The following is a 21,837-nucleotide window of genomic DNA, read 5'->3' on the forward strand; positions in this document are numbered from 1 at the left end:
AACTGCAGATGCTGGAGAATCCGAGACAACAAGGTGCAGAGCTGGTGCTGGTGCAAGGTGCTAGACCCAAGGGTCTAGGCCCGAAACGTCAGCCTTCCTGCTCCTATGATCCTGCTTGGCCTGCTGTGTTCATCCAGCTCTACACCTTGTTATCTCATGGTTCTCACATGCAGTCTCTCTTCAGTCCAGAGGAAAGAAATAATCTGCCTCTTTTCATTTTTAAGACAAAGCCTCACTATCTAAGACTTCACTAGCAGGTGGGAACTCGAGCTTTCAGTTCAGCAGCCAGTGGAAACCTTCTCACTAAAAGCAAAACAAAAACCCTTCCTGGGTCTTTGTGAGCCCTGACTTTGCCCACTCATGATTCTCTTGTTTCATTTTAAAAGAACTCCGGGATAACTCCAAGCTGTTTACCAACTCCCTGTCTGAAGGAGATATTTTGGCACCACTGTGACAATACCCCTTTGCAAGAGAAATAGCACAGAACGCATCTCTTAAAGGCACAGTACCACCATACATTGTAGAAGGCACCTTAGACAGCACATTGCAAACCCATGACCACCACTATTTAGAAGGACAAAGGCAGCAGATATATAGGGACAATACCACTTGCAAAGCCCCCTCCAAGCTACTCAGAATTAAGATTTGAAAATATATCACTGTTCCTTCAGTGTTGTTGGATCAAAATCATGGAACTCCCACCCTATGGTCCCTGTCAGCCTACCTGCATCAAATGGATTGCAGCAGTTCAAGAAGAGAGCTCATCACTCCTTCCCAAGGTTTACTAGAGATGGGCAATAATGCTAGCCCAGCCAGTAACACCCACAACCCTTCTCTCAGCAAGCAAGGAGATCTGACTCCCCCAGTCTGGACTCACAGGCTAAGCCGAGGCTCCAGGTCCACAGCTAGCCTGGGCACCTGAAGGAGCGGGGGCATCAGCGAAAGGGATGGACGACGGATCAACGGCAGCATCTGGAGGAGCGTTGGATGGGGAACAGGAGGTACGGAACCCATGCATCACCAGGCCCATGTCTCCAGCTTGGATGTGGGAGTTGCAGTGGTGGAGATCCCCAAGTCTGTTTCAGAGACTGTGGCCGAAGTCAAGCAGCGAATGGAGGAGCAGCAGAGGAGAAACAAGAGAGAAAGATGAACTCTATTGTCGTAAAATCTTACATTATATTCAATGATTCAAGACAGCACCGGAGTGTGGTGACACTTTGCATATGACACACGATAAAACGCTTTTCACTGTATTTTAATATATATGTGAAAATAAATGTAAATCTAATTAGAAAAAACTGGATACAAGGTCCACTCCAAGGTGCGAGCATTAAAATCAACGCTGAGGAGATTACTGAGAGAGTGTTGCTCTGTTGGATCTTCTTCAATTAGGTCATAAACTCATATAGATGTACAGCATGGAAACAGAGCCTTCGGTCCAACTAGTCCCTGTGAACAGACATTCCAAATTAATCTAGTCCCAATTGCCAGCATTTGGCCCATATCCCTCTAAATCCTTCCCATTCATACACCCATCCAGATGCCTTTTAAATGTTGTAATTGTACCGCTTCCACCATTTCCTCTGTCAACTCATTCCATTCACGCACCATCCTCTGCATGAAAAAGTTGCTCCTTAGCTCCCCTTTAAATCTTTCCCCTCTCACCATAAACCTATGCCCTCTGGTTGACTCCCCCATCCCAGGGAAAAGACCTTGGCTATTTACCCCTTTCATGCCCCTCATGATTTTATAAACTTCTATAAGGTCCCTCAGCCTCCGATGTCCCAGGAAAATAGCTCCAGCCTTTTCAGGCTCTCCTTGTAGCTCAAACCCTCCAACCCTGGCAACATTCTTGTAAATCTTTTCTGAACCCTTTCAAGTTTCACAACATCCTTCCTATAGCAGGGAGACCAGAATTGCACACAATATTCCAAAAGTGGCTTAACCAATGCCTTGTACAACCGCAACATGACATCCCAACTCCTATATTCAATGCACTAACCAATAAAGGAAAGCATACCAAGTGCCTTCTTCAACTATCCTATACTATCTATCTAACTATGGTCTTAAAAAGCAAACATAATATTAGGGTTCCTTTCTGGAGGGATAGAACTGAAAAGCTGCAAAGTTAAGATAAACTTCAATAGAGTGTTAGACCACACTTGGAGAACTTTGAACAGCTCTGGACATGATGATATGAAAATAATTTACAAGCCCTGGCAGAGATGCAAGTAAGATTTATCAGAATTATACCAAAACTAAGCATCTATATCTATCAGAAAAGATTGAAAAGGCTGACACTTCTTTGTGTAGAACAGAGAAGACGTAGAGATAACCTGATAGAGAGGCTTAAGACCATTAAAGAGTTTGATCGAGTTCAAGTGGAGAGGATGGGCTGAATTTTACCAGAAATCAACTCTCCATGAATCCCAGCTAACTTTCTCCACAACAAACCTCATTAGCAAAGCACCATTCCTTTAAGGTGTCCCAACTGTCTTATCTTTGCATCACAACCAGGACCTCCTAGGCACCCGGCACCAGTGCCATTTTTAAACCCAGTGAAGTGCTGCCAGCCAGGAATTGTCCTTTGTGTGCAAACAGCAAGTGAAATCAAAAATAAATGCTTCTCGGGGCATACAGGTGGTGGTGCTGACTCTTCATTGCAAATACAAGTGCACATTTGCAGAATTATTGCTATTTATCTAGCTACACCAGTTATCCATCCGTTGTGTCATCCCATCTTAGAAACCTATCTAAGGGAGTGCAATACCCAGTGTAGTCTAACATCCTCTCATTGTTCAATGTGGGACCATCACACATTGGGAAACCTTCAGACTGAAGAACAACACAAATTAAGAAAAAAAAACAAATGAAAACAGCTGCATTTGGTTATGGGAACAGATAGGGACCACTGCCTTTCGAGCAGCATAACATTTACAGTTAATGAGTGATTATTGCAACCAGCTCTCATCTGTTTGAGCTGGCTGTCAATCAAATTCAGTCTGGCTTGTTGCATCAACACTGCAGTGCTCTATCACACTGAAGGTGATGTTCCTCCTGCTCAATGTGCTCCTCTTCCTCTACAAAACACTGCTGCGGCTTTCCCAGCTCTTCAGCATCCATTACATATCCTCTTTGTCTGCACCAGTTAAGTAGACCGCAGCATTCTGGGATTGTGTGGCACATTCTGTCTGAACAGTATTGAAAGCACACCCTCCCAACCCCGCCACCAACTTATGAGAGCATTGGAACCACATTTTCAGCAGCCGTAGTTAGCAAATGGGTAGCAATGTGTCCACACTTGGCTTTAAACGGGAGGTTGCATAAGAGTCATTGACTATGACTGCAGGGGGTAGCCCTCGGTAGCCATCCTTGTAAGAAATCTGGCTTTCGATGGTTTCGCATACACCACCATACAGTAGATGTGGAAGACTCCAGAAAGGTGGGCATGGAATTCTTCCACAGAGACCTTTGATGAAGAGACCTTATTCTGGTCAAAGCAGCATCAGCCATGTCACATAACATTGTAACTGCTGCATGATTAGTGAGCCCCACCCCCCAGCAACCCACATCACTCAAAAAGGGCAGCATTGCATATAAGGGCATGGCGGTAAATGTTTACAATTCAAGCTGAAAGGAAATCAACCCTGAGCCCTGTGCAGCCAATGACATCTTGGATTATCTTTGTGAATTGTGGCCTGCATATGCCAATTTTAAGGTCACCTTGGATTATTTTGCTTCACAGAGATGGCTATCTTCAATCAGTAATGATTGCTTGCAACCAGGATTTGTACATCATATAGATGGGACACTGCAAGCATTTCACATTCAGCATAGAGATAACAAGGTGTAGAGCTGGATGAACACAGTAGGCCAAGCAGCATCAGAGGAGCAGGAAAGCTGACGTTTCGGGCCTGGACCCTTCTTCAGAAATGGGGGAGGGGAAGGGGATTCTGAAATAAATAGGGAGAGAGGGGGAGGCGGGTAGAAGATGGATAAAGGAGAAGAAAGGTGGAGAGGAGACAGACAGGTCAAAGAGGCAGGGGTGGAGCCAGTAAAGGTGAGTGTAGGTGGGGAGTTAGGGAGGGGATAGGAACATTCAGCATACTAAGTTTATAGATGACTTCAGCCTGTTCTGTGGAACTGCCCAATTAATGCAATTGCCCCTTGAAGGGCATCATATCACTCACAAAGAGAGTCTTTGTGCTCATAAGAGAAAGCATATTCTGCACACCCTAGGTGTGGTTGCAGTTATTTTCCACTTCCTATGCACATTTACAATTTGCATTTGGAAGGCAACATAGATTCAACCTGGTAATCAAGTGTGCCCAACCTCCATATACTTTTCTTCTTACACTCCCTTTCAAGCTCATCAAGACAGCTTCCAAATGTTCTCACAGGCCTTTTTGAATTGTGAGCTTATGAAATATCAGAGTAGTAGTCACAAAACATGGTCAAATAGTTTGGTTTTAAGTAGTTTGTGAAACGCCCAGTATAGATGTTTGTTTTTGTTTTGTAGAACATTTGAAGACAATCCAAATACCACACTGGTGGAATTCTAGAATTCTACTAACAGTAAGGCAAGGCAGAAAATTCTTTGCTGTACTATATCTAATGTCAAGGTGTTCAATTATAAAAAAAATTCTTGTGAATATAATTATTGCCCATCTCAACATCTCAGATTTCCCTTGAGAATATTGTGAACCACCTTTGCGAACAGCTGTGGTCCACAGAGCATTCTACAACCATGCTGTTTTCTGTAAGCAGCTTGATACAACTGAATGGCCTTTTGGCCATGTCAGAGGGCAGTTAAGAGACATCCATGTTTCTGTAAACCAAACCAGATAGGAACATCAAATTTGCTCCCTGGGGACATTACTGAACCAGAAAAGTTTAGTATTATATTCAAATATCCCAGTTTTCAGAATGGGATTTGAATTTGTCTCTGGAGCATTAATCCAGTCTCTTAAATACAAGTCCAGTAATGTCACACTTGGCTACAATCTTTAACCAAAAGTATAACTAATGACTTGGACTTGAGAAATCATTGATACAAATCTATTTCATGAACATTCACCTGATTTTGACAGCTACAACTGAAGAGTAATAAAATTTATGGATAATTAATTTTGCCACTCTGATGCAACTGAAGAGGACGTTTTAACTTGTTTATTCATTTGCAGTCCTGGATGGTGGAAGGTTGTGGGGTGATAACATCAATGTTGACCTAATGGTGGTAAATGGGATAATAGGTGAGAAATAATCAAACTAGACACAGATTGTTGTAATCATCATGGTTTACAAATGAAACACACTTTATTACCCTTAAAAAAGATATTTCATCACTTGCCTAAAAGATTTTTAAAAGAGCAAGGCTGGCAACATTTGAGAATATCTTAGGACAGTTACAAGGAATGTGATGTATAACATGCACATTTAATGGAATGGAGCCATATGCATATTTTTTCAAATGGGATGGATAAGTTGAGAAAAGCTTAGAAAGACAACAGTCTGACATCACATTATCATGTAACATGTTTTCAAATCATGGAACATGGGTTTCACCAGCTGGGCAAACATTTATTTAAATTTCTTTTGACTTTGAAGGTGGTGGTGAGCTGCCTTCTTCAAAGGCCCCAGTCCATTTGGTATCGGTACACAGACAATGTTGTTAGGGAGGGAGCTCCAGGACTTGTCCCAGTGGCACTGAAGGAACATTGATATATTTACGATTGGCGAGCGGCTTGGAAGGAAAATTGCAAGACCTGCTGTCCCCATGCATCTGCTGTCCTTATCCATCTAGATGGTAGTAGTTGCTTGTTTGGAAGGCACCGTCCAAGCCACAGGGAATTTCCGCAGTGCATCTCGTAGACGGTGCATGTCACTGCCACTTGCCTTCGGTGGTGTAGGGAATGAAAGTTTGTTGGATGCTAGTGCCAATCAAGCCTGCTGTCCACTCCACACAGGCAAGACGACTCACGTAAGGGAGCACTTGACAAGGGGGTGTCCGACAGAATGCAGGTCTTGGGTTTAAGGGGCAGATAGCCCAGGCTGCTCATCCCTGGGTTGTCGAGTGTCACGGGGCACTCAAGTTGAATCGGAAAAGGGAACAGGAATAAAAAGTGGCGTTGGAGGAGGGCATATAGAAAACAAGGTGGACTAATCCAGGTAAACGAGCTCCTCCGCAAAGCGGATCCAAATGCAACGTAAATTGAACAGACCAGCTCCGGCACAGGACAGGGTTATGATGGTGCGCGCGCAACCCCTCCCCCCACGTTGCTGGAGGCGCGCGCGGCTCCTTGGGATTGCTGCTTTAATGTCCGCCATGTTTGCCGTGGCGCATGTCGCGGACCGACGGCCAAATTTCGGTTTCTCGGGCTCGGCTCGGTCGGCATGAGGGGCATTTCGAGGAGCGCCCTATCCACCCAGGGGACGGACTCCTTAACTCGCATCCATGAGCGGCTCCGGGCGTCCGGCCGCCCAATTAAGACTGGTCTAAAACGCCATCTTTGTGCCAGTGAGGTCCGCTCCTTTTCGCTGCGCGGTGTCTGCTGTAGTAACCCCACGGCGATAAGGGGGGGGGGGGGGGGGGGGGGGGTGTGTGGGGAGGGGAGGGATTTTTTTTTCTTTTTCGGAAAATTTTCTTTTATATAAAAAAAACAGGAATCCTCTCCCGCGCACACCATGAGTAAACTCTCGTTCCGAGCGCGGGCGCTAGACGCCACCAAGCCGCTCCCCATTTACCGGGCGAAGGATCTGCCGGACCTCCAGGATTGCGTCTCCATCAATAGGGCCGTGCCGCAGATGCCGACCGGGATGGAGAAAGAAGAGGAGTCGGTGAGTGAGAGGGGAGGGAGGATGGTTGGTGGGGGGGCCGGGGGGCGGGGAGAGAGGGAGAAACGGCGGCCGCTGGCGTTCTACTCACTGCGCAAGCCACGGCTCCCGCCGCCATTGTTATCCTTTCTAGCCAGGGGACGTTTTGGCGCGGAGATTTGAAATCCCGGAATCGTGTTTTTTTCCAAAAACAAACGGGTTGACATAACACTACTTTCGGGCGAAAAAAATCTTTTTGTTTAAATTGAGACGGAACGGAATTATCGAACTTTTTTTTGCCCAACCTATCGCACGATAGCCATCCTCCTGCAGTCTGATGCTTTTGATGGTTTTTGTCCGTTTATTTTAAACGGGTCCCTCCCCTTGCCCCGTCTGATTGGCTAGAGCCCTTGGCAATCTCTTTTACCGGGTAGAGTTCGGCCGCTGATTGGATGTCGGCGATGACGCGCGGCTCGGCGGGTAAACACCGAAGCCCATGCGCCGGCAGCTTGTTGACAGTTCGCATCGTAGAGCTACTTCTCCATTATCTTCTCTGGGAGAGCGGAGGCTTCAATTTTATTTTAACCAAAAACAAAATGACGCTAGAGCCTGGGGCGACTCGGATCTTTCGTCCCTGTTGGAGGCCGATTCGGCAGCAATCTATACCATTTGTGATACCCGATAATACTTACCATTTAATGCAAATGTTGCGGATTAAACACGACTGGAATTTAACGGTACTTTTTGTGGAAGTCAGGTTCAATGTTGTAACACGGATTGAGAAATTAATATGTGGCAATGAATGGCGATGTTTCTGCACTAAAGCTAACTACACTAATCAAGGAAAATTTTTTGAAACGTATGGGATTACTTTTGCTGTTAAATTCTTCCCCACGCTAATTACTTTATGTAATGGAGTCGATTAGATGAAACATGACAATAAATGCAAGGTACAAAATACAGATTGGCTGATTAGTATTCTAGGACAAATGGTAATAGGCAGATGTTCGTGAGAACCTGATTGACCTGCAGATTAATCTGGTTTCATTCATGTACTAACTTAAACCCTATCTAATTTGCAAGGAATTATCAGATCAAAGCGGGAGATGCGATGAGTCCAATCTATTAATTTGAGACCTAGAAAGATATAAACCTGGCGCATTGACAACTTTTTCCAATAGATTTGGGTCTGGTCAAGTGGAGAACTGTTTTAAGTACTTCCTCTGTTGCATCTCCACAGATGCCCAGGTGGTGCAGAATATGCTGCCTCAAACTGTGCCATTGAAATTAGGAAAATGCTTTCTCCTGTATATTTTCTGAATTTGTGTCACTTGAATGCAGGAGCCAAGGAACAGCCATTAGGTCAGTACCAAATGTTTAGGATTACTGCAATCAGTTCTGGTCTCCCTGCTTTAGAAAAGATGTTGTTGAACTTGAAAGGGTGCAGAAAAGATTTACAAGGATGTTGCCGGGACAGGTGTGTTTGAGCTATAGGGAGAGGCTGAACAGGCGGGGGGTATTTTCCCTTGGAGCGTCAGAGGTTGAGGGGTGACCTTATAAAGGTTTGTAAAGTCATGAGGGGCATGAATAGGGTGAATAGCTGAGGTTTTTCTCCCAGGGTGGGGTGGCCCAAAACAAGAGGGCATAGGTTTAAGGTGAGAGGGAAAAGATATGAAAGGGACCTAAGGGGTAACCTTTTCATGCAGAGGGTGTTGTGTGTATGCACTGAGCTGCCAGAGGAAGTGGTGGAGGCTGGTACAATTACAACATTTAAAAGGCATCTGGATGGGTACATTAATAGGAGGCGTTTAGAGGGATAGGGGCCAAATGCTGGCAAATGGGGCAGGATTATTTTAGGATATCTGGTCAGCAGGAATGGGTTGGATCGAAAGGTCTGTTTCTATGCTGTATAGCTCTATGACTGTAAGTTTGTCTCAAAAAGAGAAATGTATCAGTGGCGCTTGCACCTGATGATGGAAGAACTCATTTGTGCAGTATGTAAATAACCTAGAAGCTGGGATGATGAGTTTTGTCGGCAGTTTGTTGCTGCAATAAGCTGAAATTCTGCTTTCTAATAAGTGCCCCAATCAGGGAGATGGAAAACTTGGGCTATGGTAACTAATTTCTACATGTGTATTCAGTGCAGTTACTTTAATTCCTTTCTTCTTTGGGGGAAAATATGGAAGATAAAAGATCTGTTTTCCTGATTTACTTTATTTACTTTGCTGCATTGGACATTGGTGCCCTGCCATGTATTGAGTAAAAGAAAAATACAAGTTGTCACAACCTGGTATGAAATATTCTTAGTGTTATTGCCTAATTAGATTACTTTTTTTTAATGTTTGCTATGATGTTCACATAGCTACATCATGCCATTCCTTATGGTATTTCCTAATTTTACAATCAGTTGATAGTTATGTGCAACTTTTTTACCCACTTTTTGGATTTATAATTTCCTGCTTTGCGCATTATAGTGTATAAACTAGGCATCTAAAGGATGTCTACATTTGCCAACAAGTCAAACTGATCCAAAGTTGTTATTTAGTTCACTGCTTGAATTAATGATTCCATAATTTGTATGTGGTTAAATATTCAATCATCATTTTAACTGTAAATATGACCAACATCAAAGTGACCTCTTTTCTCAAATTACACCCCTTCCCCTATCTTTCTTGAAGCAACTCTATTTCCATCCAAGTCAGTCTGTAAGTCAGAGTTTGTCCCTGCCTTACATAAGAAATAGGAGTAGAAGGATACACATCCAGTGGGCCTGGCCTACCCTACCGTTTATTATGATAGTGGTTGATTTTGATCTTTGCTTCCACTTGCCTGCCCACTGTTCATATGGTTTGATTTCATGGAAGGACAAAGCTATTTTGCAGCCTTAAATGTATTCAGTAACAGAGAATCTATAATGCACTAGGTTAGGGAATTCCAGGGGTTCACAATCCTCTGGGGTAGAGAATGCTCATCTAGTGCTGAATCATCAGCTCTTATCCTAAAACTCTGCTCACTTTGTCCTACGGCCAAGGGACGAAGTACCTTACTATCTACCCTATCATACCTCTTCGTAACTTTGAATGTTTCAATGAGACCACCTCTCATTCTTCTGAACTATAGATAGTGTAGACCCAATTTAGACAGCCTCACGGTAGACAACCCTCTCATCCCTGAACCTTTATACTATCCACGATGCAAATATATCCTTCTTTAAAGAGGACCAATATATTTTAGAGGTGGTTTCTTCAAATTCTAGCAAACCTTGTAGCAAAACTTTTTTTATTGCTAGCGATTGGAATACAAGAACAAAGGCCAGTGTTCCCTTTGATTTTCTAATTGCTTTTTTTTTTACCTGCATGCTAGCTTTTAGCTTATCTTGTAGGAGCAGGCTCCGATCATAGAGTCATTGAGATGAACAGCACGGACACAGACCCTTTAGTCCAATTTGTCCATGCTGATCAGATATCCCAGATAAATCTAGTCCTATTTGCTAGCATTTGGCTCATGTCCCTCTAAACCCTTCCTATTCGTATACCTATCCAGATGTCTTTTAAATGTTGTAATTGTACCAACCTCCACCACTTCCTCTGGCAGCTCAATGCATACACACACCACCCTCTGCATGAAAAAGTTGCCCCTTATGTCCCTTTTAAATCTTTCCCTTCTCACCTATGCCATCTTGTTTGTGACTCCCCCACCTTGGGGAAAAGACCTTGTCTATTTACCCTACCCATGCCCCTCATTGTTTTATAAACCCTTATAAGTTTACCCCTCAGTCTCCGACACTCCAGGGAACATACCCCCAGCTTATTCAGACTCTCACTATAGCTAAAACTCTCCAGCTGAGTATGCACATGACACCGGTTTACAGTCGAACAGGTTTATTTGAAATCACCAGCTTTTGGAGTGCAGCCTCTTCATCAGGTGCAGTGAGAGAGAAGGACACGTTGACACAAACTTTATAGGCAGAGAGATCAAGGGCTGAGAGATCAAAAGATCATACAACTGGTGTGAGTGGAGTGTCAGATAATAAGTCTCTGCAGGTGACCAAGAGTCATGGAATGTAAGTAAAGTGTCAACAGCTAAATAACCAGTGAAGGGATGACCTATAATCCAATAAAATGAGGCAGAAAGATAATTACAAAAAATGGAAAATAAGCTGGTGCTGGAGACAAACCAAATGACCAGAATAACATGATGGGTATAAGAGTTGCATGCTGAGGGTCTAACCAAAGTAATAAATAATTCAAAATTGTACAAGCTAATTAAGGTAGAGAGATCACCACAATTTATCAAGGTGATGGTGTCAAAACAGTACAGTAAGGAAGATTTTACAGATACAGAACAGTGTGGTGGAGCCACATGTAGTGTGACATGAACCCAAGATCATGGTTAAGGCCATCTTTGTGGGTATGGAACTTGGCTATCGGTCTCTGCTTGGCGATCCTGCGTCGTTATGTTTTTTTTCTATTCATTTGTCGGATGTGGGTGTCGTTGGCTGGCCAGCATTTCAGGCCCATCCCTAATTGCCCTTGAGAAGGTGGTGATGAGCTGCCTTCTTGAACCGCAGCAGTCCTCCTGCTGTAAGTTGTCCCACAATGCTATTAGGGAGGGAATTTCAGTATTTTGACCCAGCAACAGTGAAGCAATGGCGATATATTTCCAAGTCAGGATGGTGAGTTGCTTGGAAGGGAACTTGGAGATGGTGGTGTTCCCATATGTCTGCTGCCCTTGTCCTTTTGGATGAAAGTGGTCGTGGGTTTGAAAGATGCTGTCTGAGAATCTTTGGTGAATTTCTGCAATGCATCGTGGAGATAGCAGCAGTGCGTACTACTGAGCGTCGGTGGTGGAGGGAATGAATGCTTGTGGATGTAGTACCAATCAAGCGGGCTGCATTGGCTGGATGGTGTCAAGCTTTTTGTGTTGTTGGGGCTGCACTCATCCAGGCAAGTGGAGGGTATTCCATTACACTTCTGAATTGTGCCTTGTAGATGGTGGACAGGCTTTGAGGAGTCAGGAGATGAGTTACTCGCTGCAGTATTCCTAGCTTCTGGCCTGGTCTTGTAGCCACTGTGTTTATGGTTGAGTCTCTGGTCGATGATAACACCCAGGATGTTGATAGTGGGAGATTCAGTGATGGTAACACCATTGAATGCCAAGAGATGGTGGTTAGATTGTCTCTTATTGGTAATGGTCACAGCCTAGCATTTGTGTGGTGTGAATGTCACTTGCCACTTGAGGGCCCAAGCCTGGATATTGTCCACGTCTTGTTGCATTTGAACATGGACTGCTTCAGTATCTGAGGAGTCACAAATGATGCTGAACATTGTGCAATCATCGGTGAACATCCCCAGTTCTGACCTTATGATAGAGGGTAGGTCATTGAAGCAGCTGAAGATGGTTGGGCCTAGGACATTGCCCTGAGGAAGTCCTGCAGAGATATCCTGGAGCTGAGATGATTGACCTCCAACAACCATGACCATCTTCCTATGTGTTAGGTATGACTCCAACCACTGGAGAGTTTGCCCCCAATACCCATTGATTCCAGTTTTGCTAGGGCTCCTTGATGCCACACTCTGTCAAATGCAGCCTTATATCAAGGGCTGTCATTCTCACCTCACCTCTGGAATTCAGCTCTTTTGTCCACTTTTGAACCAAGGCTGTAATGAGGTCAGGAGCTGAGTGGCCCTGGCGGAACCCAAACTGGGCATCACTGAGCAGGTTATTTCTGAGCAGGTGCTGCTTGATAGCACTGTTGATGACACCTTCCATCACTTTACTGATGATTGAGAGTAGACTGATGGGGCAGTAATTGGCTGGGTTGGATTTGACCTGTTCTTTGTGTACAGGACATACTTGGGCGATTTTCCACATTGCCGGGTAGATACCAGTGTTGTAACTATATGAAAACAGCTTGGCTGGGGAAGCGGCAAGTTCTGGAGCACAAGTCTTCAGTCCTATTGCTGGAATGTCGTCAGGGCCTGTAGCTCTTGCAGTATCCAGTGTTTCCAACCATTTCTTGATATCATGTGGAGTGAATCGAATTGGCTGAAGACTGGTATCTGCAATACTGGGGACCACTGGAGGAAGCCAAGATGGATCGTCCACTCGGCACTTCTGGCTGAAGATTGCTGTGAATGCTTCAGTTTTATCTTTTTCTCTGGGCTCTCCCATCATTGAGGATGGGGTATTTGTGGAGACTCCTCTTCCAGTGAGTTGTTTAATTGTCCACACCATTCATGACTGGACGTGGCAGGACTGCAGAACATAATGATCCATTGGTTGTGGGATCACTTAGCTCTGTCTATCACTTGCTGCTTTCGCTGTTTGGAGTGCAAGTAGTCCTGTTTGGTGGCTTCACCAGGTTGATACCTCATCTTTAGGTATGCCTGGTGCTGCTCCTGGCATGCCCTCCTGCACTCTCCATTGAACTAGGGTTGATCCCCTGGCTTGATGGTAATGGTTAAGTGGGGGATATGCTGGGCCATAGGGTTACAGATTGTGCTGGAGTACAATTCTGCTGCTGTTGATCGCTCACGGTGCTTCATGGATTCCCAGTCTTGAGTCCCTAGATGTGTGCGAAGTCTGTCCCATTTAGCACGGTGATAGTGCCACACAACACGATGGAAGTTATTCTCAATGTGAAGGCAGGACTTTGTCTCCATAAGGACTGTGCGCTGATCACTCTTAATTATACTGTCATGGACAGATACAACTGCAGCTGGCAGATTAGTAAGGATGAGGTCAAGTATGTTTTTCCCTCTTGTTGGTTCCCTCACCATCTGCCACAGACCCAGTCTAGCAGCTATGTCCTTTAGGACCCGACCAGCTCGATAAGTAATACTGCTGCCGAGCCACTCTTGGTAGTGGACATTGAAATTCCCCACCCAGAGTACATTTTGTGTCCTTGCCACCCTCAGTGCTTCCTCTAAGTGTTGTTTAACATTGAGGAGTACTGATTCATCAGCTGAGGGAGGATGGTATGTGGTAATCAGCAGGAGACTTTCTTGCCTATGTCTAACCTGAAGCCACGAGACTTCATGGAGCCTGGAGTCAATGTTGAGGACTCCTAGAGCAACACCCTCCCGACTGTATACCACTGTGCCGACATCTCTGCTGGGTCTGTCCTGCTGGTGGGACAGGACATATCCAGGGATGGTAATGGTGGTGTCTGGGACATTGTCCGTAAGTTATGATTCTGTGAGTATGACTCTATCAGGCTGTTGCTTAACTAGTTCTGAGGAAGGGTCACCGGACCTGAAACGTTAACTCTGTTTTTTCCTTCACAGATGCTGCCAGACCTGCTGAGCTTTTCCAGCAACTTTGTTTTTGTTGCTTAACTAGTCTGTGAGGCAGCTCTCCCAACTTTGGCACTAACCCCTAGATGTTAGTGAGAAGGACTTTGCAGGGTTGACAGGGCTGTTTCTGCTGTTTAAAAACAGAAAGAGCTGCGGATGCTGTAAATTAGGAACAAAAACACAAGTTGCTGGAAAAGCTCAGCAGCACTGGCAGCATCTGTGAATAAAAAATCAGAGTTAACGTTTCGGATCCAGTGACCCTTCCTCCGAACTCAGAAATGAAAAACTTGTGTTATGAAGCATTTGCATCCTACAAGTTTTAACTTGCTTCCTGTGATATTATCCATCACGGTTTTATCTTAAAATCGCTATTGGAATGGCTGACATCAGTAACGCTTGAAAATTTTGCACATCAACTCTGCTTCGTTATACTTTAGTTCAAATACCCAGATCCAGCAGCATCTGTGGAGTGAGAAACAAGTAACATTTTAAGCCTTTCGTCTGAGCTTTTGATAATTGATTAACAATGGGGCAGATTTTCTGCAGGCCAGACATTTGTTACGTAAGCATAGGTCAGAGTTGCGCACGGGACTGTGTGGAATCCCCATTGTAGCACACTCTGAGACATGCACAGGAAATTGAATTTTCTGCTGGACACCTGATACATTTTTCCCCCATCCTGGGAGCTGACACACTGCCCCAATTTGCACACTAATTGACCCAACCCAACTCTCCAGAATCCTTGCTGATGTAGGAGTGGTTGCTTTGCTGGTTGGAGTCGCACCCTGACATAAGGAAGATGGTATGATTGTTGGAAGTCAATCATCAGCCATGGGACAACATTCATCAGTTCCTAGGCCTAACCATCTTCACCTGTGTCTACAATGACCTTCCCTCCACCGTAAGATCAGGGATGGGATGTTCACTGATGATAGCACATTGTCTAGCAGAATTTGTAGTTGTATAGATACAGAGTAGTTCATGTTCAAATGCAGCAAGACCTGGACAGCATTCAACTGTGGGCTGCTAAATGACAAATAACATTAGCGCCACACTAGTAGACTGAACTTTACGTTCAAAATGCAAATAAGATTTTTTTAAATATTCATTTTTACTGTACCCAGATACCTTAATTCTATTATCTGCAAGTTATATCTCATCATTTGGGGGTGTGGTGTTTGGCCTTTACCTTGGATGGAGAAAAATTACAAAAATTGATATTGGATGGGAATGCCAATGTGTTCCTATCTTGACCTCCATTTCCAAGCTTCGGTGCATATTTGGTAACCTTTCCTTTTACTCTTAAGGTTTTGGAGTAGATCTGTAGCTCGGGTTGTGGGTGTTGAGGTTGTTACTGAGGATGTTACCAAGCACGGTAATGAAACGTCTGTGGAACAACAAACCAGCTCGGCGAGCCAACCAACCTCAACTTTCCTTTTACTCTTTGGGGTTGGGATATCATTCGCAAGGCCAGCAGTTGTTATTCATTCCTAACTCCCTTTTTACTGAAGGACTTGTTAGGCCATTTCACAGGGCAGTTAAGCGTCAACTGTTGTGCTGACTCTGCAGTTTGAGTTGATATATGTGAAACTGGTGAAGAGGTGTTCTGCTGATGTCACTTCTGCAAGGGCTATCTCAGATATGTCCACCTTTTTCCTCAACTGAGGATTCCCCTCCATCGTTGTTGACATGGCCCTCATCCACACCCAATGCATTTCTGCCCTCTCCCCTTCCCTTCCCTCCAAGAACGACAGTAGGGTCCTCTTGTCCTCATTTTTCACCATAGCAGCCTCCACATCCAAAGGATCATAAGCTTCCATTCTTGCAACCTCCTGTAGGATGCCACCACCATACAAATACTCCCCTCCCCTCCTTTGGCAGCATTCCTCTGGGATTCCCTGGCCCATGCCTCCTCCAGTCCCAATTGCCTTGTCACACCCCTACTGGTTCTTTGGTATGCAAGGCCTCAGACACACCTTCCTGGTGAAATGGCGATTTACCTGCACTTCATTGAATCTAGTGTACTATCTTCGCTGCTCACAATGTGGTCTCCTCAACAATGGGGAAACAAAATGCATGCTGGGTTACTGCTTTGCCAAACACCTCCATAAAAATGACCCCGAGCTTCCAATTGTCTACCACTTTAACATACCACGTGCCCCTGTTACAGTTCTGTTTCAGGCCTGCTACAGGGCTCCAGTGAAGCTCAATGCTAGTTGGAAGAGCAACACCTCATCTTCTGTCTAGGTACCTTGCAGCCCTCAGGACTTCACGTTGAGTTTAGCAGTTTTAGAGACTGAACACTCTCCTCCATGTTCATGAGCTAGGGTTATGTGGGTGGGTGGGTTAGGTTCTGTATAGGTTGCTTCCACCACAGTCAACACACTTCCACTATTCACAACTCCCATTATCACGTATTTAGCCTTTACTTATTCCCAGGTTTACTGTCAGCTAAACAGCAGATTATGAAACAAGACCTTGAAGGTTATAATCTCAGAATTACTCCTGGTGCCATGTGCTAGAAAGCACAGAAATAGGAGAATAGAGCAGATGAATGCATGGGTCAAGATTTGGTGCAGGAGGGGGAGTTTATATTCCTGAATTATTGTGAAAGTTTCTGGGGAATGTAGGACCTCTACAAGCAGAACGGTCTGCATCTGAGCCAGAATCGAAGTAACATCCTTGTGGGAGGTTTTGCTAATATGGTTAGGTGGAGTTTAAGTTAGTTCAGCAAAGGCAATGGATACAGCGCAGTAACAATTAGCGACACGGCGCAAGTTAGAAAAGGAACCAAGCCAGAGTAAGTTCAGCCATATTGTGTCTTGATGCAAGTAGACGAGGTTGGATTCCAGAAGTGTTAGAGACGAGACAGATGCGGTCAGGATATGGATTGACTGGTGGAATTGCAATGTTGTGGCTACCACAGAGATATGGTTGAGGGAGAAAAATGGCCGGCACCCTAATGTTCTGGTGTATAGGACCTTCAGGGAGAGTGTAAAAATGGAGGTGGTGTCATATCATTAATTAGGGAGTCAGTTACTGTGGTAAGGAGTATCTTGGAAGTGATGTCAAATCAGGCTTTGAGGGTAGAACTTCAGAATAAAAAGGGGGCTATCAAGTTGATAAGTGTGTATTGTGCACCCCCTAAACAGACAGTGGACAATTGAAGAGGAGGTATGTAGTCAATTCACTGAGGTATGTAAATATAATAGGGAATTTTAAATACCCTAATGTTAGTTGGGATAATTACAGTATAAAGGGGTTGGGGAGGCAGATTTCTTGAAATGCATACAGAAAGCCTTGTATCAACGTGTAGACTGTCCTACAACAGATGGTGCCGTGCTAGACCTAATTCAGGGGAATGAAGCTGGACAGGTTTTCAAGGTGGGTTCAAGTGGGGAAGCATTTTAGTGATAGTGACAGCAACACTGAACATTTTAAATTTGCTTTGAAAAGGAGAAAGATGACCTGCAAAAAATAGTTTTGCATTAAGGCCAATTTTATTAAAATAAGGTAAGAAACAGCTATTTGAGGGAAAATCTACAGCGGAATTGTGGCAGTTGTTGGGGAATACAGGCCCAACACTTTCTTTTTAGGGTGAAATGTAGGAGCACAAAGCACAGAGAACCCTGGATGTTTAGGAATACTCGGGACTTGATAAAAAGAATAAAGAGACTTATAACTGCTATACAGGGAGCAAAATAACAGAGGCCTAGAGGTGTATAGAAAGTGCAGGAGGAGCTCAAGAAAGCAATTGGGAAAGCAAAGGGGGACAGGAAAAAAAAAACGCTGGCTGGCAAAATTAGGGAGAATACCAAGATACTCTACAAGTATATCAAGGGGAAGGGAATAATCGGGGAAAGAGTAGGGCCTATTAGGGTCCAAGGGGGCAATCTATGCGGGAAGCTGCAGGACGTTGTTAGTGTTAAATGAGTACATCCTATCTGTCTTTACTTGGGAAAACAAAGATGCAAGCCAAAAATTTAAGAAGGTAGCCTGTGACATTCTTGAGCAGATTGATGTAAGAAGCGAGGAGGTATTTGGAGGTTCTGGCAGATTTAAAAATGGACAAATATCCAGGTCCAGATGATTTGTATTCTAGAGTACTGTAGGAGATGAAGGAGGAAATTACAGGGGTCCTGACCCAAACTTTTAAATCATCTCTGGCCACAGGAAGGTGCCAGAGGACTGGAGAACAGCTATTGGTCCCACTTTACAGGAAGGTGGTAGAGATAGAGTAGGGAATGATAGACCAGTGAGTATAACATCAGTGGTAGGGAAACAGGACTTTGTCAGAGGGAAGTCATTCTGAATAAATCTAGTGGTTTTTGAGGAGGCGACCAAGTGTGTAGATGAGGGTAGTGCAGTTGATGTAGTTTGTATGGATTTCAGCAAGATCCTCCACAGGAAACTGATGAAGGATGTAAATGCTTATGGGATCCAGAACTGGTTTTGTGGCAGGAGACATAGGGTGGTGGTCGAAGGCTGTTTATGTGACTGGAGGTTGGTGTGCAGTGGTGGACCACAGGGATCAGTGCTGGTCCCTGTTTTTTTGTGATTTTTGTTTTAATAGAATCTCTATAGTATGGGAACAGGCCCTTCAGCCCAACAAGTCCACACTGGCCGTCAGAGTATCCCACCCAGACCCATCCCCAGACACTATGGGCAATTTAGCATGGCCAATCCACCTACCCTGCACATCTTTGGACTGTGGGAGGAAACTGGAACACCCTGAGGAAACCCATGCGGACACGGGGAGAATGTGCAAACTCCACACAGACAGTCGCCAGAGGGTGGAATTGAACCCGGGTCCCTGGCGCTGTGAGGCAGCAGTGCTAACCACTGAACCACCGTGCTGCCAGTTTTCATAAGTGATGTAAACGAGAATGTGGGAGAGGGATGATAAGTTTGCAGATGACATTTGCTGTGTTATTGACAGTGAGGAGGACAGTATTAGGTTACAGAAGGATTTCAGCGGATTGGTCAGATGACCCAGATCAATGGAGCTGGAATTTAACCCTGATAAATATGAGGTGATGCACTTTGGAAGAACGAACAAGACAAGGAAGTACTCAGAGTGGCAGGTCACTAGGAAGCTCAGAGAAACAGGGATCTTTGGGCACTTGTCCACAGATTCCTTCCAGGCAATGAAGAAGGCATGCTTGACTTTATCAGTCATGGCATAGATTATAAGAGCAGGAAGGACATGAAGGAGCTATACAGAACTTTAGTTAGGCAACAGCTGGAATACTGTGTGCATTTCTGGTCACTGCTCTATAGGAAGGATGTGATTGCACTGGAGAAGGTGCAGAGGATATTCACCAGGACATTACCTGTGAAGGAATATTTCAGTTTTGAAGAGATGCTGGATAAGCTTGGGTTGTTTTCTTTGGAGCAGGGAAGGTTGAAGGGGGACCTGATAAAGGTATATAAGATTGAGGGGCATGGACAAGGTGAATAGAAAGCAGCTGCTCCCCTTAGTTGAAGGGCCATAATTTTAAGTTGAAAAGTGGGAGATTTAGAGGAGATTTGGGGAAAAAGAAAGTCTAACCCAGAGCTGATGGGAGATCTGGGGTGCCCTGCCTGGGAGGTAGTTGAGATGGGAAACTTGTCAACCTTTTAAAAAGTACTTGGATGAGCACTTAGTGTCATAACATTCAAGCCTTTGGGCTCAGTGCAGTGTAGGCAGTAGTGTGCAGATCGCAATGGGTCGAAGGGCCTCTTCTGCTGTTCTGTGCTGTATAATTCAATGAATCCCATTGTGCGCTTCCTATTTTTCTCTTTCTCTCTCTGAGCACTGTCTCTATCTATTTGTCTTATGCCCCAATCCCATTAGTATAAATACCACCATTTCCCTGCCGCTCTTAGTTCTGACCAAGGGCCATTGAACCTGACACATTAACTACATTTTTCTCTCCCCAGATGCTACTAGACCTGTTGAGTTTTTACCAACACTTTCCTTTTTGTTTAAGATTTTCAGCACCTGCAGTTCTTTGTTTTATTTAAGGGTTACAGGTGGTCTATATAACAAGTTGAAAAAGTTCAGATTCAAGTACTTTTAAGCTTGCGCAGTATATTATCTGTCAAGACACAAGATGTCAATCTTGGCTTGTGGAAGTTTCACTGTCTTCTCTGAGTCCTTCACTGAGGGCTGTCCTTCCACTGTGGAGGTTTTGCTGTCTTCTGAATCTGCAACTCAGGGTCATTCTTCTCACCAGTGTTAGTCGGTGGTTCTCAGTCTTGATCGACTTTCAGGCAGATTTTAAATCCAGTTTCCAAGACTCGCTATCCCCTGTCTTACTCATGATACTGGTGCTGTTCTACACTATTCTTTTTGCTGCACAGGATTCGTGATTTCTTATCACAAGTTCACTGTTGCCATTAAAGTCCTTTGTTGCTTATCACACAAGAATAGCTTGACAGTATTAGTCCATTGGAGTTCATAGTTTAGTACTTAGGTCCACACAACTTTTTGGGGGTCTGGGGTCACGTGTAAACCAGACCAGGTTAGGTTGGCCGATTTCCTTCCCAAAACGTTGCTAGTAAACAAAATACATATTTTACTACAATTGCCACTGAATCTTGATTTAAATTCCAGACTTACTAATTTAAATTTAAATTCAGTTGTGGTGAGATTTGAACTGTGTGTTCTAGACCATTAGCCTAGATCTCTGAATTACTGGTGCAGTAACATTGCCATTAAGTTACCATCCTCCCCCAGATGCGCACTTGTGGGAAGCCCTAATTGAGGTTGTTAATGAGCAATTGTTCACAAGTGCAGTTTTACCAGTGATGCAATCCCACAGTCTTTGTAGTTCATAAACTCACAGGAGGAGTCAAAACTGATGAATATAGTATGCTGTTTATGTAGTGTGCATGTTCAAAATGAAAATTGGCAACTTTGCAATCATCATAAAACAAAGTCTTCTAATTGTATGGTTATCTTTTGGAGACTGATGTCATAGTACTGGGAATGAAGAGGTGGCTGTGTTTCCTCCAACTGAGTCATGTAGCACAGAAACAGGCTCTTTGGTCCAACTCGTGCATGCTGACCAAATTTCCCCATACTAAACTAGTCCCATTTGCCAGCATTTGGCCTAAATGCTTCTAAACCTTTCCTATTTTCCATTTTTGTTTCTTTCACTTTGACAGTAAAGGTAGTCAACTGCTCTTGCAATCACACATACGGAATTGCCTAACCAGTCTTCCTGTTGGACAGCAATCTTGAAGGGGCCGTCTGTATTCTTGGAAGTATATATTGTTAGCTCAACTGTAACCTCATGACGATCCAATCAACCCGGGAAAACCTACATCTTGAAACTTCAGTTTCATATTTCCTTTAAGCATACTTCCAAATAAAGGATATTATCTGACAGACTCCCCTGAATTCTGTTTTCCAGGAAACATTTGGCATTTGTTTCCTCATGTAATTTTTATATATTATGTGCCAAAATGTAGAAACACAAGATAGGCCCGAAACGTCAGCTTTCCTGCTCGTCTGGTGCTGCTTGGCCTGCTGCGTTCATCCAGCTCTACACCTTGTTATCTCTGATTGTCACAAAAACTGTTCTAATCACAAAACGTTGGTACGCAAGTACAGCAAGTGATCAGGAAGGGCAGTGGAATCTTCTCTCTCCACAAATGCTACTAGACCTGAGTTTCTCCAGGAACCTCTGTCCTCCGTTCAGACCCTCAGCATCTGCATTTTCGTATTTATTTAAATAAT

General features: G+C 44.2%; 1 protein-coding gene and 1 long non-coding RNA gene across 6 annotated transcripts in view; one reads left to right on the forward strand and one right to left on the reverse strand.

Annotated features, from left to right (window-relative positions):
• Positions 1-66: 66 nt before the first annotated feature.
• Positions 67-7,187, reverse strand: LOC125483483. 2 transcript variants are annotated; one of them, XR_007262446.1, is made up of 3 exons: positions 6,926-7,187; positions 5,078-5,227; positions 67-1,088 (listed from the first exon to the last, which is right to left on the reverse strand). It is a non-coding gene; the product is annotated as an uncharacterized LOC125483483 (long non-coding RNA). The 2 variants fall into 2 exon arrangements; XR_007262447.1 differs by having other exon boundaries at positions 6,745-7,187.
• Positions 5,284-21,837, forward strand: part of epc2 (enhancer of polycomb homolog 2 (Drosophila)) — a 55,786-nt gene continuing 39,232 nt past the window's right edge. For 3 of the 4 annotated variants that reach the window (XR_007262445.1, XM_048598758.1, XM_020537258.2), the window contains exons 1-2: positions 5,284-6,522; positions 6,664-6,837. Coding sequence is in view for 3 of the 4 variants with exons in the window: in XM_048598758.1 (XP_048454715.1) it covers positions 6,394-6,522; positions 6,664-6,837 (303 nt within the window). In the remaining variant the exon portion in view is untranslated. The remainder of the gene's footprint in view (positions 6,523-6,663; positions 6,838-21,837) is intronic. The other variant, XM_048598760.1, reaches the window with a different exon arrangement.

Source organism: Rhincodon typus, chromosome 7 (assembly GCF_021869965.1).
Source record: "Rhincodon typus isolate 14 chromosome 7, sRhiTyp1.1, whole genome shotgun sequence".
Lineage (NCBI taxonomy): Eukaryota > Metazoa > Chordata > Chondrichthyes > Orectolobiformes > Rhincodontidae > Rhincodon > Rhincodon typus.